The following is a 19,547-nucleotide window of genomic DNA, read 5'->3' as shown; positions in this document are numbered from 1 at the left end:
TCATATGAATCCTAATTTTGTTAAATATTTAAAGCCAAAAGGTTTTTATGTGTTTTAAACATTGCTGTGCATCTTGTTTATTGATAAAACATAGATCCCGCTATTATCTGTATTGTGTTCCCGTCATTATTCAACTTCAAGCCAAAGCAAACAGGATTTACAAGAAGCAGTAAGTTAGACATGAAAGTGGGAAACGTGACGAATGAGAGCCACAGAACAATGTGTAGTAAAGAAACACAACATTTGAATCGCTGCAAATTTAAATAAATGGACAGTGATCCACATTTGCGTCTATAGTTTTATTTCAATGGATCATTACTCTTTAAATAAATCCACAGACGACACATACTTTCATTACTGGACAGTGTGAACATGATGGTATTCAGGCACAAAGCATTTAACAAAAATGATATGTTAATATTGATTTGCTCATGTGTGGCGAGTTCTCATACTGAGCTCTGAGTCCTGTATGATTCTCCAGTCACATTCAAACAACCACTACTGCACGTTCTCTACACAAACATCTTTTTTTGCAGCAGCAACAGCCTCTTTTAGCTTAACATATGGATCTTAAACCATAACCTTCTGGTGCAAAGAGTCATAGCTCATCAGTCCTTATTTTACCGTCATCATTCCCTCTTTTTGATTGCTCCTCTCTTGGTACTCTGAACCCCACATAAGGACACGTCCTGGTGTTCAGACAGACCAGCTTCTTCAGTGTGGCAGAGTTCACGATGTCAAAGCCGACTTTGCCTCCAAACGTGCTGGGCTTCCAGTAAACTGGAGAACAAATAGGGTTTCCCAGGAGGCCTTTAAGGGAGAAGGGGGCACCCATCTCCACCATGCTCTCTCCAAAAATGGCCCCCTGACGCGTTCTCTCCAACAGCATGCCGGGATAAAACTCAAGAGCATCAATATCCCCGTAGAATTCTTCAAGCTGGCGGGCTATCTCCTCGTTATCTGCAAATGGTAATCACAAGTATCGCACGGTTAATAAAGCGGTCCACACTACAATGCATCAGGGACTAATCTAGAACTTTGCGGCCATGGGGTTGAGAATGTGTATTCCTTACCAGCGAATTGTCTGAACGATGTGTACGGCTGGAGGTTGAAGCGCTTCCTGTACTCGTTGAAGGGCTGTATGCGGAGTTGGCGGGACTCCTTAATGGTCACCACAGCCACTTTGGCCACCACAGCATTGGTGTTAAAGCCACCGCCAACCTGTAGGACAAAGGTTTAAGAATGCAGTATCTTATGTAAAAAAAAACACGACAATACACCAAATACTGTATGCATGTGCTTTGTATGGATTTGTCTGGGTTGTATTACCTGCGATTAAATATCAAAAGTGTCTGCTAATGTAGGCTAGTAAGAGTAATGATCCATGTGAAAAGTGGAATTAAATAATCATGATCAACATTCGTTTCTCTTCAGCACATAAACCCTTTTTGTAGCTACGTCTGTTATTGCACGTCTTCCCTCTTTTTTAAAAGGTGTACTTTGGGTTCAGGCCAACATAAAGTGTTTGTATAACTGTAACAATCCCGACCAACCTCAGTGGGTCAAACAACTGTGTCAACACATTAGCCAAGCCCCCCCAGTACTCAACTTTTATGGCAAACAGGATACAAATCCAACAAAATAGAATGTGTGACTGCCAAAAAATACTTTATGGATATCTGAAGCTGGCAATACTGCAGATTATATCCCACAGTTCTAACTAAGTAAGAGCTAGTTATAAGTATCGGCGCTTCCAATCAACTACACGCTAAAGAAAATGTTTTTTATTGCTGCATAATTTAGATGTTACATTGTGTAGTTTGTTACCTGGCCAGCAACTTGCCGAGAGAAGGAATCCACCAGCTTCTCAATGCCGTAGTGTGTGAGAACGGAATTGTTGAAGAGGAACTGCTTGTACGACAGCTCATCCCCGTCAATAAGGAAGCTGTCGGGCATCAAGGGGTGCCAGTGGTAGAGCTGGCTGAACTCCAGAGCGATACGGTTCCCGTACTGGAAGTTGGAGTTAAACAGCAGAGTGGGATCAAACTTCAACTGCAGCCTGTATCCACTGAGGTGCTGCACATACTCCTCTATCACTATTTTTATTGTCTCACCTGAAGGGAAATGTGCAGAGACACAAAGAGGGCAGACAGATTAAAATGAAACCACCTACCAGATACTGAGTAAGGATGTGATGGAACACGTTCAACAAAGCCGACTCCAATAAAAGGTTGATTCATGAGTTTATATAGGGGTTGCTGCCATGCACTGTCACTGAAAAGTACACCAGCACTGGACAAACATAATAAAAAAAGTTAAAATGATGAGTGAAAATGAGTTTAAAAAATGATAAACGCATTCAAGAAAAAGTTAAGGAATAGGATTAGTTCAAGGTATTCCCCAAAATGTCTAAAACTACTCCGTCAAAATTCTGTCCAGCTCACCAATGATGATAAAGCGTGTGGTCTGGAACAGCTGCTCATCATCCCAGGTGGGATGCTCCGCCTTCAGGATGTCACATACTCGGTTATGCTCCCTGAGCCAGAGCGTGGCGAACATTCCCAAACCCGGGAGGAGTCCAAACACTTCCTGACCAATAGCCATCTGAGTCCCAGGAGGGATCCCAGGGGGGTAGCTCATCTTAACGGGTGCATCCACTACAGAGGGAGGGTACATCTCGCCGTCAACTAACTAAAAAAATAAAAAATAAATAAAAAATGAACGTCTTTCCCAACCATCTCCACATTCTCTGACAGTTCAGTGCAGTCCATGTTCCTGCAGCAACATGTTAAAAAGCTTGCTTAGTATATTCCCATTTTAGGCAACACCAGCAGATGAAATGAAAGGATAAGACATCAACAGTGCTGGTAGTGAGTGGTTGTTTCACTCTGCCCTTTGAATGGAAAGTATTTGTTTTAATCTTGAGCAACATGTCAACATTTCTCTTTTCCCAGTTTTGATTGTTTCACCTGATACTTGAGTTTTCCATCTTTGTGAAGTCTGAGCCGAAGCTGACGCTGCAGGTTGTCTCCGTAAACGTGCCCAGCATCCACCTGGATGTAACACGTGATGAGACCAAAAAAAAAAAAAAGGAAAGTGAAGAGCATACAAGGAAATAAACAAAAGGCGTTAATTTATTCACAGCATACATGCAAAGCTGTTGAGCTACAAAGACAAAGTCTCATTGAAGCCAAATTCTGTGAGTTTTTTTTCTTTCTACCCAAACCAACAGACACTAAAACGGACAAACATCTGTGAATGGACTAACCCCGTGCGCTTGAGCCTTGGTGAAGCCCACACCCATGCGGTTGTAGGTCTTGAAGAACTGGTGGGTGAAGTGCTGTGCGAAGAAGGCGAACAGGAGGTTGGAGCCCTGAGGGTCGGGTCTGAACGTCCTTCTCTTCAGCAGCCTCTCAACCAGCAGCTCAGGGTCAGGCAGCCCGGCGTTGCCTAAACAGAACCACTACGGCGTCATACTTCCCTGTACACAGATACGCCGCGCTTCCAGCCATAACACTGAAATACTGAAAACAGTGCTGATACAGCTCACGCATCACACTGCCCCTTCTGAAAGAGCCAAGGTCTATAACCAGCACGCATGTCGCTGTGAGGAGCAAAATACCTGTTCTGCATTAGACACTGTTGGTGCTGTCACACATTTGCACCTCGTTACAAAATATGACATCAAAATGATGCAGTGGTGGAAAGTAACTAAATGTACTCAAGTACTGCGCTTCATTGAAGCGACTTGCAGTTTACATGAGTATTTCTATTTCATGCTACTTTTACTGAACTACATTTTTAGAAATAATTATTTTAAATCATTTTTTATCTGAAACATGAGATCATCTTATAAAATACGGAGTGAACTATTACACTGTTTAAGTTGAAACTACCTTATAATACCTGCTATTATCATCATGTTACATGAACGTATCATAGGCCCGGGTAGTATTGAACTATTTTTGGTACTAGTGCCAATACAATACTTGGGTTCGGTACAGATAGCGAAACCATACTTTTAGCGATACCTAGATAAAACATAAATGAGTGGCTAACCTTTGACCCCCAGAGGTGTAGGGCAGTTCTTCGGCACTGGGGGCAGAATGCGAGTGTAGTAGCTCAGATTATAGTAGGATTCCCAGCTGAGGTAGCCATACTTGGAGTTGTAGGTTGGAGGGCTAGGTATTAAGTTAGACCTCACTGTTAAATAAATAACAAAGGTATTAGACACTTTGAATATGTGACAACTCTGAATGAATTTCATTGACTGAATGAAGAGCTGACCTGTTAGAACCAGCCGCATGACGACGTCCCGTAGGAAGGTGGAGTTGATGATGTCCCAGAGCCAGCTAAAGTGGGTGAGAATGTAATGCAGCACTTCTGGACTGGGCTTGAAGAACTGACGCACTCTGGTCCAGAGCTCCGCTGTGGTGGGAGGACAGTTTAAAGGAAACTTTGCTTGACTAAAATATTTTTTACAGAACGTTAGGGCAGCGAGGATTTCAGAGTGGAAAAAAAAATCCCTCAGCATGTCAAAGTCAATAAATCACAGTCCAAGAGGATGCTCACCAAGACAGGTCTTGGTGTTATAGCCCGGTGAATTGCTCGGCGACTCAGAGAATGAAGTGAAACTAAATTGGCAATTCAGTCTAATTATCAGGCTCGGAGTTTTAGCATCGTTTGGTCAGGCGGGATTACCAACCAGGCAAAGGGGGGGGGGCAACGGTCCCGGGGCCCCAAAAGTGTCAATGGTTTGAGCTAATTAAACTGAACATGTTCTTCTAGATGACGCTCCATTAAACCACAACACCTGACCACCTGACGCATGTAAGTCCAATAACAACACAGTGAAATAGCGTCGCTGCTACATGCTCCACTATGTACACCAACTAGTCGTCGACTGTCGTTTAAGATTAATATTTCTAAAATCCTGAAGCTGAAACAAAAAGTGTTTCAATCCCATTCCCCCCTTTCCTGTTCCACATTCCTTTTCTTTTCCGTCCTTCTGCTCCCACTCTAACTTCCCTGTTGTGAGCGTGACATAACTGCAAAACTGTCCAAAACCGAAAAACAGCACATCTGATTAAGGACTAGTGTGTGAGGGTTTCTTGTTCAGGTGAAGCAGAGCGGAAGAGATAGTCGATGGATGCATAGATATGGTCTGGTGAAGAGATCAGCAGAAACAGCTCTGATCCAGCTGGTCTCGTTCTGGCAGTTGCTCCCGTTTCCAAATATTTGGGTCTGGACAAGATATCCAAACTCTGTGAGCCAGGGGGCTAAGTTCCACTCTGTGAACTAAATTAAACTCAAATTTGAACTCAACTAAATGAAACAGCCGTTTCCGTCGGCCTGGCATCTAATCCTATCCGTCTTGTGTACAAAGGAATAACAGAATATTTCAAATTCCTGAAACAAAAATGCAATAAAAACAGAGGATAAGGGCACGACTCACGGACAGTGCAGTTTTCTCCGCTGTAGCCGGTACGAGTGCAGTCACACTCATACTTGTCCTCGCCATAATTTACACACACACCCCAGTGCTGACAGGGGAAATAACAGCATGGGTTCACTGTGGGGAAAAAGCACGAAGAAGAACTCATGTCAAAGACTGACAAATACTTACATAAACTCGGGCAGGCAGATCATGAATGAGACGGCGACATTGTGAGGTCAGATATTGACTTGCTCCTACACAAAACATCTGTCTTAGCACAGACTTGGAGCATCACCTCTAAAAACAGCTGTCTTTTGGCCGGACAGGAAGTCTCAGATTGAGACTTTTATTCATTTCAAACATCTGGCATTAAAGTGATGTAATTCTATGTCATTCCTGCTCCCAGTGCAGTACTTTCCAGGAATACATGCTCAGTATCTTGCATGAAGACTGATTCACAAAAAGAAAGTCATGAGAGACATGTAGTTCAGCTGCAAAGAGGTGAGATAAGACCCGAACTCTCCCAGGAATACAAATTTGGTAAACATCTTAGGGAAAGAGACAAAGTTCATAGACTAGTTCTCTTTAGTGGGTTGTATTAACTGTAATTGCAGTTGTTGATCATCAGCAGAATTCCTAAATAAAGGCCTTTTGTTCTTAAGCACAGAAACAGGGGAGGAGGGGAGGGTGCTGTCTAACAGACATTTTGACAAAGATGTGAGACATTAAATCCCACATGCTGGCGGATAACACACATTTCTTCATCCTAAAATGTATGCACGGATTCCTACATTCATAGAAATAGTTCAGGGCGTAGCATTACAGATACGTGAACTGCGTAATAATTGATCAAACGTCCTGGTTAAGGGAAAGCTTCCCGGACAAAAAAAAAACCCCAGCAACCTTACTGCAGATCATTTTAATCAGCGGCAAATCTTTGCACATGCAAAAACATGTCTCTCTCGCCGCTCACGCTCTCCCTGTCCTCTGTCTCCTAACAGTGAAACCTACAGATCAGCAACCTCATCCGACGGCTATGTAAACTACATGGACACTATCTGATTTCATTTGTCACAACAGTTGACATCTCACATGCAAAGAAGAAACTCGAGGAATGATACAGCCGTATTGAAAAGGCAGAAATCGCATGAAAGGAAAGAGGTGGTGAGATGTGTGAGAGCAGATCACGTTGGCCTGAGGGCAGGATGGTATATTGTGTGTCTAACGGTGGGCGTTGCCTCTACATGTTTGGCCACAGGTCAGGCAGAAAAAGTCTGTCCGGGAGCTTCACTGCTCGGAATACGTGCATCCAATATCATTCATCTTTTTTCACAAGAAATTCTACCATTAAGTGGAAAATAGACCTCCCAATGCTTCTCTTTCCTTATAATCAACATGAGAAGGAAAATAAGGTGTTAAAAAAAGATAATATTTTTCTGGCAGTGGTCCTCTCGAGCTGATGAATCGCGTTACTGTACCAGGGACGGGCTTGTCAGGGCCTGCCTTTGTTATCGGGGTGAGCGGAATGTCAGCTTAACCACAGTGTTCCGAGGAAGACCTGATACGTAGTAATAGTAATGTTGTCTTCAACACTCACACACATTACAATAAATAAAGCCTATATATACACAATATGACTGAAAAGGCATAAGCAGATGCATAATTCTTAAATTAAGTTAAAAATATGAACTATTAAAACCACAGGGAGAAAGAAAACACTCTATTGAACATGCGTTTCCTGCAAATGACCTGTGGCAGCAATTAGAGCAGCAAATACTCAGACTAACATATTACATATTACAGTGTAGTAAAAACATTTAAAAAACACCCAAGAACATTGACCTCTCACCTACCTGTGTCTGAGGTAACCTCATCACCCCGGCATGCAGGCTCCCGCAACAGCAAGAGCAGAGCACACACTGATCCTAGGAGAGAGGCTTCAACAACAGTTTTGAATTATTTTTTTTTCTGTTCAGTAACAGAGATGCAAGAAAAAAAAACAGCAGCAGTAGTAGCACGAGCAACGGACGGCCAGACATACTTACACCTCATTACAGCGGCCTCAGTTCAGGAACATTTCACGTCAAAACTCCTAAAAACTTCAAGAAAAGTGTAACAATCCAGGAAAAGGAGGAGAGACCGACGGCGCGTGGGAGTCTGAGAGCAGCAGGCCAGGACCAGCGGTCCAACAGGTTAAGTCCTGTCTGTGAGTGCTGCAGCCCCGCCGCACTGCGCCTCTACCTGCCGTCCCGAGGAAGAGTGAAAAGTGAGACGGAGGCTCCAGTCGAGTGCGCGTTCTCGCTTCCTTATCGCCCCCTGCTGCACAAAGACCCCCCCACCACCACCACCACCATGTTTCCTCCCCTCATGCTAGCACAGTGAAATGAATCATTTTCACAAGACATATTCATGTTGGAGGATATTGGCCTACACTGAAGCAAAGGGGTTTTCTCCTTTTTGGTTCACAGCACACACAATAGACTTGCTGTTCAGCTTCATGGAACACATTTCGACATGTCACCGTGAGAAAAACATGTGAAAAGGTGTAATTAATTGAAGATGAAACTTGGCTGAATTACTGCTTCAGTGTCAGTGCTGGCTCACTGGCATGTTAACGTTAATAGTGACACCTGTGCTATCGCAGCAAAGCTCTGCATTAGTAAAGAGGACCATATGCTTTGACAACTTCATCTATAGAATGCGTTGCATCCAAAAATATTCAATACAATGGACTTCACATGACAGAAAAAAAGCACATTACATGGGAGGTGCAGGAAGTAGCGAAATTGGAAAAAATAAAGTCGACCGGATATTCCTCGACAAAAAGGACCACAGTCTGTGTTTTTGTCTCATTGGTGTAATTTGTCGAACCGCTGAGTTGCACGTTCTGGCTCTAGCGTTCACGTGGCATGTATCACTCACACTGAAGACACTGACTTTTACAGAGGAGGAGAAACAGCACCAGCACAGGTCACAAGGCCAAAGTAGAGGAGATGTGTCAGGACTGTGTGGATGTAATGGATGATCTCACCTCTGACCCCCGGAGTGTAGGAAGAGGCTGTGTGCCCAGAGAGGAGTATGATTAGATAACCTTTAATTGAATGTAGAGCATGTTAGGTATGAGACCGGAGTTGCAGTTTTCTTTAATAAACACTTGTTCAACAAGGTTTGTTCTGGAAACACGGCAGTCTGATTCTGCATTATTTAGGTATCTGTACTATTCTACGGTTTTATTGCTGTTTTAATGCTTTTCCTACAAAGTTATAGTGGTGGGAACACTGCTATACTGCAAACACATTTCCCCTGAACATAAAAAGTCAATATTCATAAAGTGTGCACATCAAAATATGGCAAAGAATGTGTGCAAAGATGTGCTCAATCTATAAAACTGGTGATTAAAAAAAAATACAGATAAGCTGTAGTGAAACTGGCAGAAGAGGTGGAGAGTATTTTGGCAGCGCAGAGGAGAAACACAGTGGCAGTACTCAGCAGTTATGTTGAGAAACACTGCTGCTGTGAAATGCTTGCAGGCGTATCTGTGATTGAAGCCATACTCTCACTCTGCAGCGTGAGGTTGCAGATATTGTTGGACTTGTCAGATCCACCAACAGATTAAAAGAAGAGACATTTGTTGATAGAGTGGAGGCAAGTTCTGGGAATCATTATAAAAAAAACACAGCTCTGGAATTCCTTGACGGCATAATATACTCGTTCAGTTCGGTGCAAACTCGGCTTTATTGTTACCTGCGATGTGAAATCTCAGGAGGGGGATATCTCAAACTTTTCCACCACATTTGGCCGCTGGTTTTCTTCACCACGGTGGTCTCCGATGTTGTCCAGCTGCAGCCATGAAACACAAACCTTTGACTCATTTGTAAACGGCCTTCCTTCCAGTCGTCATCTGAGAAATCCCAGTGTTGTTTGGCTCCGGCTAAATATTTAGACTTGTTTTGTTGCTGAAGATGTTTGGAAGCTGCAGATTGCACTTTATCTTCCAGCTGCACTTTTACTAAGTGACGGAGGCAAAGAGGGACGCTGCTAGAAGTTCTGGGCAGCTTAGAAAACATTTCACCCGAGGCCCCGTGTAAGTATCTGTATGTTGCAGGGCCTCCCTGATTTAGACTTGTTCCCACAGTCTGTAGCCATAGTAGTGAGGAAGCCCTCTGGGTCTTGATACGGTTTTATCTAGAAGAGCTCCTGGGTTGATGAACTGCTATTTAGACGATACTGCTCTCAATAAATGACTGGCTAACTCGAGCTCCAGCATGGGAATAAGATGTTAGTTTTTAAATCCGGTACTGAAACTGTTTGCATTCAGCACTCGGGTGAATAATTTGGCTTTCCACATTTGTGTCACATCACCACAAACTAGAGTGCAAATGATGTTTCTCAGCTGGAGGAGTTCACAGTAGCAGTGGAAACAGGACCATTTGCTGCAAAAAAAAAAAAGGATCAGTGAATTCAGTTTGTCTGAAAGGTATCGTTTCAGTGAGGCCTTTGCAAATTGTGCATGAAATGTGACGCTTACTAACATTTCCTACACGCCGTTGAGCTATTTAACCACTATGCATTAAGGACGCAATCATTTTGATTTTTACTTTTGATTGAATCTAAATAATTCAGTCTTGATTGAGTATTCATAGGTAAACTTCTCATTTCACTCCTGAAGTCTTTGTGTGCAGACTTTTCAGCAGGTTTATATTATTTTGAACTAAATGAGTCAATGAATGAAAAAAGTCTCTCATGCACATAATCATTTTGCAGATTTGTTCAAACCCACTGATCTCACTACAAAACTTCCAACATTAAAACAACAGATCACATTTCTGTAAACACCATTTATTTCAGGTTTATCTTTCGGTTTGACAAAAAAAAAGAAGAAGTTTTTTAAACTTTTACTAGAGATTTGCACGAACGAACCGCGTGTCTATTTCATCTGTTGCAATCACGCATGGCCGGTCTTTTGCTTTCACTGGAGAGACGATTAAAGATCGAGACGAGACTGAAACTCCTGTTTAACGTCACATTTATTCAACAAAAAATGTGTATTTTAGGATGAGCTGGAGGCGGCCACTGCAGCGCGTCTGGGTTTGGGGGTGGTGCCTTCCCTGAAACCATTCCTGGGAAACAGAACAAATAAAAAAGAAAAGTGAGGTCGATGCAGAAAATTGCAATTTAAGTAGAGTAATACAACTTGGCGTCACAAGTCACTATATTTAATATTCCTCAACAATGTGCTAAAATGCTTCATGCCCCACAGTTTACCACCCAGCTAGAATAACCACAGCTGTAGAGACTATTCATTCTACAGCATAAATATTTAATTCTCCTTGACTTTGTTTAAAAACAGCAGAATAAACAGTCTGTGGCACAAATGGCACGGGCGGTAAGCAGGCTATCGCTTTTGGTATGCCAAAAAAATAAAAGGCACTTCAGTGCCATTTCTTAAAAGAAATGAGTCACCAAACAGCCAGGATGAATTCAGGTTTATGGAGCTGTGTCAACTAATCTCATTAAATGGGCCTTTATTTTAACCAAACCCACACCCTTTGACACAGCTGTATCCGATAACAATAAAGACTCAAGTCAGTTAACAAGCTTACACAACACCAGGACCCTGAACATTCATGTGGCACGATGGAATAATAGTGACGATCGTAACGATTTATTCTCATGTCCCTGATCTCTTAATGAAGCTTACCTCAGAGAAAACACTGATATCATATTGAAATCATTTGTTCAGACATTTATTTTTCACCATCATTGGTAAGCAGCGTCAAAAAGTCTTGAAATTGAATATATATATATATATATAAAAATGTGTTCTCAATAAAGCTCCAGATCCCCTGAGTGGAAGTGAAAGTCTCGTTATAGGCCATGTTAGCACACATATTTAGTTCACAGCTTCAAGTTTATACGTTTAAAATTGTGTATACCCGGGTTTGTTTGACACGCCACATTTGAATGCAATGCCCGTTTAACGTTTTTTTAAATCATTTCACAACCTGAAATCAATTCAAACATCTGAATAGGTCAGTGTGCTGATATCAGCTTCCTCTTGGCAGTTAAATGTAAGATGCAGGAATCTTTGCTTACGTTACATGTTGGGAATTTATCAACATGTCTCGATAGCAGATCCAATGTTTGTAAATCAAAAATCTTTAACGAGTGTTTATCACTTCTTAACGGTTTCAGGGGTGATTTAAAGCGAACACATTTTCACTGCGGCCTTTGGGTTAACACTATTTCAACATCAACATTTATATATTGCAGATACGCAAAAGCATTTTCATAGCAGAATCACACAACTAGCAACACATCCAGTAACCCCTGATGTTCCGCTCTGTGTGCATCCCGTCTAAAGGTCTCACCTGAATCTGCGGTAGACAACCTTCAGGTGTCTCAGCCGGCCGGTTCCAGTGGTGTTCCTCCTCTTGGCCTTAGCGCTCCAGTTGTCTGCAAAAAATAAACATCAGTATGCATCAAGGAAAAGCTGGAGAATGTACCAACACACCGTGAAGTGATTCCACTGATGTCTGCACAATATACCCGACAATAATACTGCTCAATGGCTTGAGCAGTATTATGAGCTCTGACCGTCTTGTCTCAGTAACAAGAATGAAATCACAGGAAATCATTTGTTCAGACATTTGTGTTTAGAAACATCACTGACAAGACTCAAGAGGAAACAACCACCACTTGATGTTGGATTTGCATCGATTAACCCTGCATGTTTACCGTCCCATTGTAAAGCCAACAGCACACTTGCCTACAATGTTTTGAGTAAAATGGTAGTCTTGTCATTAGGTGACTTACACTTTCTCTTGCGCTTCTCGGGGTAGCCACACTTGCCACAGGAGGACTTCTGCAGGTGGTAGGCCTTGGACCCACAACGACGGCACAAGGTGTGCGTCTTGTTCCGGCGCTTACCGAAAGAGGATGTTCCCTTGGTCTGAGAAGAGAGAACATTAGGAGGTCAAAGACAATTCCCCAAAATGCTTCATTCACTTCAGGTCAAAGCTCGGACCGTCTTGCCTCAGTAACAAGAATGAAATCACAGGAAATCATTTGTTCAGACATTTGTGTTTAGAAACATCACCGACAAGACTCAAGAGGCAACAAAACCACTTTAAGATGGATACAATATAGATTACATTCTTAGTATTAGGACAACTACGTGTATACAAGTTAATATGACTCCTTCAAAAAGGTAACCTCTTGACAAAATACCTGTCCTCAGCTGCATACAACAGTTAGCAGGTTAGCCACAGTTGCATGCTGACAGTGTGTACACTCTGTAAGCACATTCGGTGCTGGACGAAGCGGCTAGCCAGTTATGCTAACCGCTATGGGAAAGCTCGTAAGTTAAACCATTTAGCTTGCTACATTAACAAGACTGATAAAAACAATTCTTCAGTGGTAGCTTGCCGGGTATAACCGAAGATGTTCAAAGTTATGTCGTCTTTTCCCGGCTAACTTTGGCTCATTCTGTACCCTGAATCTCAATGCTACGAGTAGCAAATAAACGCTGGATGGATGCAACAGGAACAGCGTTAACCTTACTAAAACGAAGCATCATCTAAAAAATACTTCACCCGAATGGTTACGATGTTTATTCAACATCGAAAAACCAACTATTCGCGTCAGATAAACGACTCATTACACAGATGTTAAGCGATTTCTGTCCGCCAACGTTACAACTTACCATTTTCGTCCAGGGGCTAAGGGAAAAGAGACCGGAAGAGGAATTTGCGGCGCATAAAATCACATCCGTGCTGCTTCCTGTGTAACACCGAAATGTGACCCCGTGTAGCATTTAGCTAAAATGTTCAGCAAAAGGGAAAGTTAATTTAATTTCAATGCCGACGCCTGTATTTTACGTATTTTATACAGCATGTTGACAATATAAACCAATGCCATTATAACAGCCAGGGATTTATTTATGAGGATTTAGTAGTTTGTGTGGCAGAAAATAAATTTTTGAAAGGTAGTTGATCAATAATAAAGGTCAAGCTAAGGTTTACAACTAATTACAACAAACTAATTAACCTATCAAACTGGACACCAGGCAGTGTTCCAGTAGAGAAATATGAAGGTGTCAAGCTCAATGAAGATAATTGAGCTTGACAAAATAATTTAACGTAAAGTTGATTTTAGCTGCCTCTCATGTCTTGTGCTTGTTAAGTTGTCATCATCATAACGGAGTGCATAGATGGGGAGGAAGCGGCGGGGGTCTATGGCCTCGCCAGCTCATTTAACCCAGTGCCTATAGCTGGTTAATCCAGCAATGGATATATTCCAAGCTCATGATGACAATTTAAGCTCTAATGGGTGACAAAGAAAATAACCGTGAAGGCAGAAATGAGCATTCCTTTGCAGGGTGTCTGGGCTCACTTTTTTCACACTTCCTTTTGGAGATATTCTGTGCATGTCCAACTAGGCGGCGCTCTAGGGCAGACCCAGAACATGCTGGAGGGACTATATGCAATCTGGCATGGGAGTGCCGCAGGTCCTGAGGGCCATGTCGCGAGAGATGGATATCTGGGTTTCTTTGTTTAGCCTTTATGCTCACCCAGGTTAAGTGGTAGAAAATAAACCCATGGATGGCTAAAACTAGGAATTACATTATTTGTGTTTTCATCTGACTTATAGATGGTTCAGTGATGTGGATTACTTAACCCTTGTATGGTGTTCGGGTCTGTGGGACCCGTTTTCATTTTTCATCAAAACAAAAATAATATGATTCATTATTTTTTCAAACTCAGACTTATTGGCCTTGGCTCATTTTCTGCGAAGAACATATATCAGACAAAATTTTCATCGACCGCACACCGTAACCACCCCCCCCCCCCCCCCCCCCCCCCCCTACACATTTATATTACATACAGGGTGTTTGGGAAATTGTAGGTCCTGTGTACCTTCAGTCTGTCCTCTGGGCCTGCTGTAAGTGTGTGTGTGTGTGTGTGCGTGCGTGCGTGCGTGCGCGCGCACACACACACAGTGGACATCACATTCCAATCATTCCATCACAATTTTTTTACATCGTACAAGCTGGGACAGGAGCTCCTAAGAGGAAGCTGACCATGGTGGGAACGATGAGAAAAAACAGGTCTGAGCTCCCTCCTCAATTGCTGCCTTCAAAGAACAGGCCTATCAACTCGTCCAAGTGTGTCTACACGGCTGACACGTCCCTGGTATCCTATTTGCCAAAGAAAACCAAGAATGTGGTACTCATGAGTACACTGCACAGGGATGGAAGAATCTGTGACCTGGAGCATCAGAAACCAGAGATAATCATGGACTACAATGCCACAAAAGGAGGGGTGGACAACATGGACAAGCTGGTGTCTGCCTACAGCTGCAAGAGGAGGATCCTACGCTGGCCACTGGTGATTTTCTTTGACATACTGGACATCTCGGCGTACAACGCCTTTGTCATCTGGATGGCATTGAACCCAGAGTGGAACAGAGGGAAGCTCCAGAGGAGACGCCTCTTTCTCGAGGAACTTGGAAAGACACTGGTGAAACCACAAATCCTGAGAAGACAGCATGTTCCGAGAACCTCAGCCTCTGCAGCCACCGTGAGGAGGATTCAGGAGGACAATGCTGGTGCCCCATCCACCCAACCTACAGAACCACCATCTGCAGAGCCTGAGGTAAGTGATGCTGTTGCAGTATATGTTTGACACTCATACCTTGCGAGACAGAGGTTTTAGTAAAATTCATGATCTTTTCATCATTCTAGGTTGCGGCCGGCAGCAACAAAAAGAAACGCTGCGAAGTGTGTGGACCCAAGACGGACAGAAAGACGCAATATACATGCATCAAGTGCAAGACTCTGCCACTCATGTGTTGTATAGGCTGGTATGAAAAGGCAATGTGTTCAAGAATGTAATGTATTTAATGTGTTCAATGTAAACTGTGTGTTGTGCAATGTAAAATGACCTGATTACTAATGAAATTCAATAAAATTCAAAAAAATAAAAGTCAATAGTTATGAACAACCTTGCTTCATTTGTAAATTTGTTGAATTTTGTCCACTCATATCTTGATTGTAATTGATTTTCTTGATTTTATCAACAACAACAAAAAACGAGTAGCACTTTAATTCGTAAATGTGTTATAACAAAGTTAAAGGGCAAATATTAACCATATTTGCTGTTTATATTGCTTCTAATTGGGATGAAGAAAACATATGTTGAGTATTTTAACATAAAATTGTTTGATTGTGTTGAATTAAAAACCCAAAAATACAGCGGGTCCAACAGACCCACAACACCTGCTGAGTAACAAAAAAATGAACACCATACAAGGGTTAAAGAAATGTTCCAAAGATAATGTGAGGCTCGTGTAGAATAAGTGTAAGTCAGTCAGTAAAAGTGTAGATTTACAAACACGCCCACTGCAGGGCACGCCTTGGGATGCAGGGCAGATTTATTCCTAAAATCCCCAGATCTCAAGCGTATAAGAGCCTGACACCATATTATGACCTGATGGCTCATCAGCTATTTCTCATTACACAATCACCTACGGCTCTGCAGCTTGTAAAGGTGATGCTGGTGATGCTGCCCATGACTGTCCAGGTGGACTTTGATGACAGCATTCAAACAGCTGTCAAAGCGGACACAAATCAATGTCAATACAATCACCAGCAACTGCGCTATAAAGATCCACTGATATTCTGTCAGGAGTTTGGCTCTGAGGAGGTACTGCTGTCAGGGCATCTGTTTAGTTTGCCAAAATGTTGCTGTTCAGGTTTTAAATTGCCCCCATAGACCTACAACAGTGAGAGACTGAGACAGACAATAATGCAGTGCATATCTTGTGTCTGACATGAACTGCAATGCATAAAAGGAATAAAGAATAAAGGATAATGCTGAGGCATGAAACCAGTTAGGAAAAAAAACACATCATGCATTGATTTTACAACAGCATCAGCTCTGAGGAAATCATAATGAGATGTTATTTTTAGATGATAATCTACGGTTTAGGGGCACGTGCTGATACACTTTTACCAGCCTAAGGAGGTCAGGTGAATCAGGTGAATTTAAATGGGCTATTTTCAGAGCTCAGGTGCATTCGTTTAAAGGAGACCATGACCTTGGGTTTTGGCTGAGTGAGGAGCATCTGAATGAAGCGCGACGCGCCCCCAGCTGCCAGGCTGAGGAAAGGCGCATCCTCCTTCTTTTACATTTCAGTCACGCAGCTTTGCTCAGATTTTGAGATGAAGCATGGAGGATGTGTGTGTGTTTTTTTTGTCGCAGCTCGCATCAGTAATCTAAAGAGAAAAGATCGATGCCGTTGCTTGATCTGATTTAACATTTCGAGATCTATTCTAGAGAAAAGAATCTGTCTGTGCGCGTTATTTTGGAGAATCTGCATTGCTTGCATTCCGACCGAGCGACGGCACCTCGTCGAGACGAGGAGCGCAGCGCATGCTATTCGACACAAATCAACAATTCACCGCGGGACGTTTAATGTTTTTACACCAAAATATATGAAAATATAAGAATTATTTCGTCAGAAGTGGACACAGGGCTGTTAATGATTTACAATTGAGGTCACAACTGGCGATTCATTGCGATGCTTATCATCCAACAGCAATGATGCTGCGGTGCGAGAGCATTAACACAGCAAGGTGAGGGACAATGTCCTGTCCAGCGGGTACACGACCCCTGCGCTCCTGGTCCTGAATGCAGCGGAGAGAGACACCTAACCGGGTGTCACATTCAGCCCTGGATGCTGCGCCGAAGAATGGGATACGCCGACCCATCGTCGGGTAAAGATATACTCGGCAATAGATCTCTTTGTTTTATGTTCCTTTGCGCATTTGGACTCGTCACACTGCTGCAGCAGATTCTCTATGGGAAGAACTACATTAAGAGGTAAGTGCCGATTGTCATTGATTAGTCGTCCCTTAACAAAAGGCAATTATAGCGGCCTTGCTGTTTATAACAACAGTTGTATACACGCTGTATTCATTCAGCTTTAAAAACAAGCATGCATTCATAGCCTTTTTGTGTGAGACGTATTGCCCAGGTAATGATTGAATGGTGAAAAATAGATAATGAATGATACAAATGATACATTGTTCAGTATAAATGGGAGTAGTCTGGATGAACTATGTCGGGACGCATGGGGAAAACAAGCTTTCATGGCTGAAAAGAACAATAGCAATTAACCATCCATTTTATTTTCCAGTGGCATAGAAACAACTTCCATTGGATTTCTTTTTTTGATATTTTCTGAAAGCGAAGCATCACATGCATACCATACACAGTGTTCCAGCTGTGTATGGTAATGCTTTCCCTTTCTTTCTCCCCAAAGATCTTTATTTTTATTTTCTGTTTCAGCCTTCTTGACTGGTCGTAGCCGACATCTTACAGAGGCATCAGATTATCACAATGCAACTGAAAGCTATTGGAGCTGATGATGATGATTACTGCTTTCGACACTATAAAGATGATGTGTATTTCTTATCGGTCCCTGTTAAATAAATCATTTCACCAGATTGCACCCAGCTCACACACAGCCACTGCAGAGCAATGTTTTATCATACCTCTGCAACAGTACCTGTCTCCCTGATATGGATGGTCCTCTTTCGTGCTCATCTACCCGCATTTAATCCGCTAAATTGCAGGCCCCCTTTCATTACATTCTGAGACAAATTTCAGTGCGAGACGAGCAGATGCAGAGAAGCCGGGATGTTTTATCTTTAGGTGGTTAAAACAAAAAAAATATCCCACAAAGAACACCAAATCTCACTCCAAACCAAAAGGAACAATCTGAAAACTTTATTCCCACCTCCAGATATGTTTGCACATATATGTTACCTTCAAAGCAAACATATATGCGCTTCAATCTGAAAGCTCCCCACAGCTGCTAACCCCTCCCCTGCCACCCTGCTGGGCTGGTCTGATGACACTTAATGTGGATTCATGGCATCTCGACCTCTGCGGTGAGATGCATGAATTCAGACCCGACACACACGCACACGCGCACACACACACACGCACACACTTTCCTTCGCCTGTGTCCCTCTGGGAGTGAGATGGGAACAAGCCACCCAACAGAAAGCAGTGGGCTCATGCAGCGGCAGCCATTTTGCTACAGTCTGTCTGCACACACACCTCAGTGCAAGTGGGGGAGAGAGGGGAAGGAGACGGCGAGAGTGAGAGACTGAGAGGGAGTGCTGTTTGTCTGTGTGTGTGTGTGATGCAGAGAGAGAGAGAGAGAGAGAGAGAGAGAGAAGGGGGGGAGGGGGGGATACGTTATCTTATGACATATTTTCAAGCGTAAACAAGCAGAAGTCCTTGTCCACATGGGTCCGACCGCACCCAACCTCTTTTCCTGCCCAAGCATGAGAATATGCTGGCAAGGTGTTTTTTATGCACTCTATTAAAAAAAACATCTTTGCAAATTTCCAGAGGCGTCGAGGCCAGAGCGGCAGCAGAGGTGACATTTGGATGCATAGATTGGGCGAAAGCTTACAGTAACAGTTTTATCAATCTTACACCAGCTCACTTTGTGTATACGTCCATCGCACATGAGGTAGAGCGCTCTGCTCTCAATATGTGAGGTCGCCCATTAGGGTCAAGTCTAAGTCATGAACAGTGTTGTACTTGATAACTCTGGTCATCGAGTTTCCACGGAGTCACATTGTGGTGTCACACGAATCAGCTCGCTCGCCGCCTTCACTCGCATGAAGATGAAGTAGCGGAGAACGTAAGATTGTAAAATGGCAGTTGCTGATTCAAGAGGGAAGCCTATTTTAATTGATCGTCGCCAGTGACACACTTCTGTAAATGAAGACATATTAACTTTCAACTCTCTGTGCCTTGAAGAGGGCGATGTCTAAAAATACTCTCAGAAAGAGGAGCACCAAAGGCCCGAGGCTGGTTGTAACCATCCAGAAAATGAGTGGCTTTGCAAGTGGAACTAATGATTTCATTGTCAGTTAATCTGGAGATCATTTTATATCTTAAAACACTCCCCTTCAAAACCAAAAATAAACAAATTCTTGCTTGAAAAGTGACATATAAACAATTATATTATCAAAATAGTTGGCTTTACTAGAAATAGTCTTTTTCTGTACTCGTGACTGTTCAGG

The 19,547-nt window shown here is 42.7% G+C and overlaps 3 protein-coding genes across 6 annotated transcripts in view; 1 reads left to right on the top strand and 2 right to left on the bottom strand.

Annotated features, from left to right (window-relative positions):
- Nucleotides 1–304: 304 nt before the first annotated feature.
- Nucleotides 305–7,677, bottom strand: LOC306792535 (prostaglandin G/H synthase 1-like). The gene is made up of 11 exons (XM_079289743.1): nucleotides 7,483–7,677; nucleotides 7,291–7,374; nucleotides 5,456–5,572; nucleotides 4,288–4,428; nucleotides 4,060–4,203; nucleotides 3,269–3,450; nucleotides 2,970–3,053; nucleotides 2,445–2,691; nucleotides 1,828–2,114; nucleotides 1,074–1,221; nucleotides 305–960 (listed from the first exon to the last, which is right to left on the bottom strand). The coding sequence occupies exons 1-11, from the start codon at nucleotides 7,487–7,489 to the stop codon at nucleotides 599–601; spliced, it is 1,803 nt and encodes a 600-aa protein (XP_079145869.1). The 5' UTR covers nucleotides 7,490–7,677; the 3' UTR covers nucleotides 305–598.
- A 2,769-nt stretch (nucleotides 7,678–10,446) lies between these two features.
- Nucleotides 10,447–13,196, bottom strand: rpl37 (ribosomal protein L37). The gene is made up of 4 exons (XM_079289782.1): nucleotides 13,143–13,196; nucleotides 12,254–12,389; nucleotides 11,809–11,893; nucleotides 10,447–10,557 (listed from the first exon to the last, which is right to left on the bottom strand). Exons 1-4 carry the CDS (start codon nucleotides 13,143–13,145, stop codon nucleotides 10,488–10,490), a joined length of 294 nt encoding a protein of 97 aa, XP_079145908.1. The 5' UTR covers nucleotides 13,146–13,196; the 3' UTR covers nucleotides 10,447–10,487.
- Nucleotides 13,197–16,677: 3,481 nt separating this feature from the next.
- Nucleotides 16,678–19,547, top strand: part of st8sia5 (ST8 alpha-N-acetyl-neuraminide alpha-2,8-sialyltransferase 5) — a 13,628-nt gene continuing 10,758 nt past the window's right edge. For all 4 annotated transcript variants that reach the window (XM_079288794.1, XM_079288793.1, XM_079288792.1 and 1 more), the window contains exon 1: nucleotides 16,678–17,322. In XM_079288794.1, coding sequence (XP_079144920.1) covers nucleotides 17,177–17,322 — 146 coding nt within the window. In that variant the 5' untranslated portion in view covers nucleotides 16,678–17,176. The remainder of the gene's footprint in view (nucleotides 17,323–19,547) is intronic.

The sequence above is a fragment of the Melanostigma gelatinosum genome (assembly GCF_949748355.1).
Source record: "Melanostigma gelatinosum genome assembly, chromosome: 18".
In the NCBI taxonomy this organism is placed as follows: Eukaryota; Metazoa; Chordata; class Actinopteri; order Perciformes; family Zoarcidae; genus Melanostigma; species Melanostigma gelatinosum.
Note: the sequence above shows the minus strand (reverse complement) of the source record. Positions and strands in the feature narration are given on the sequence as shown.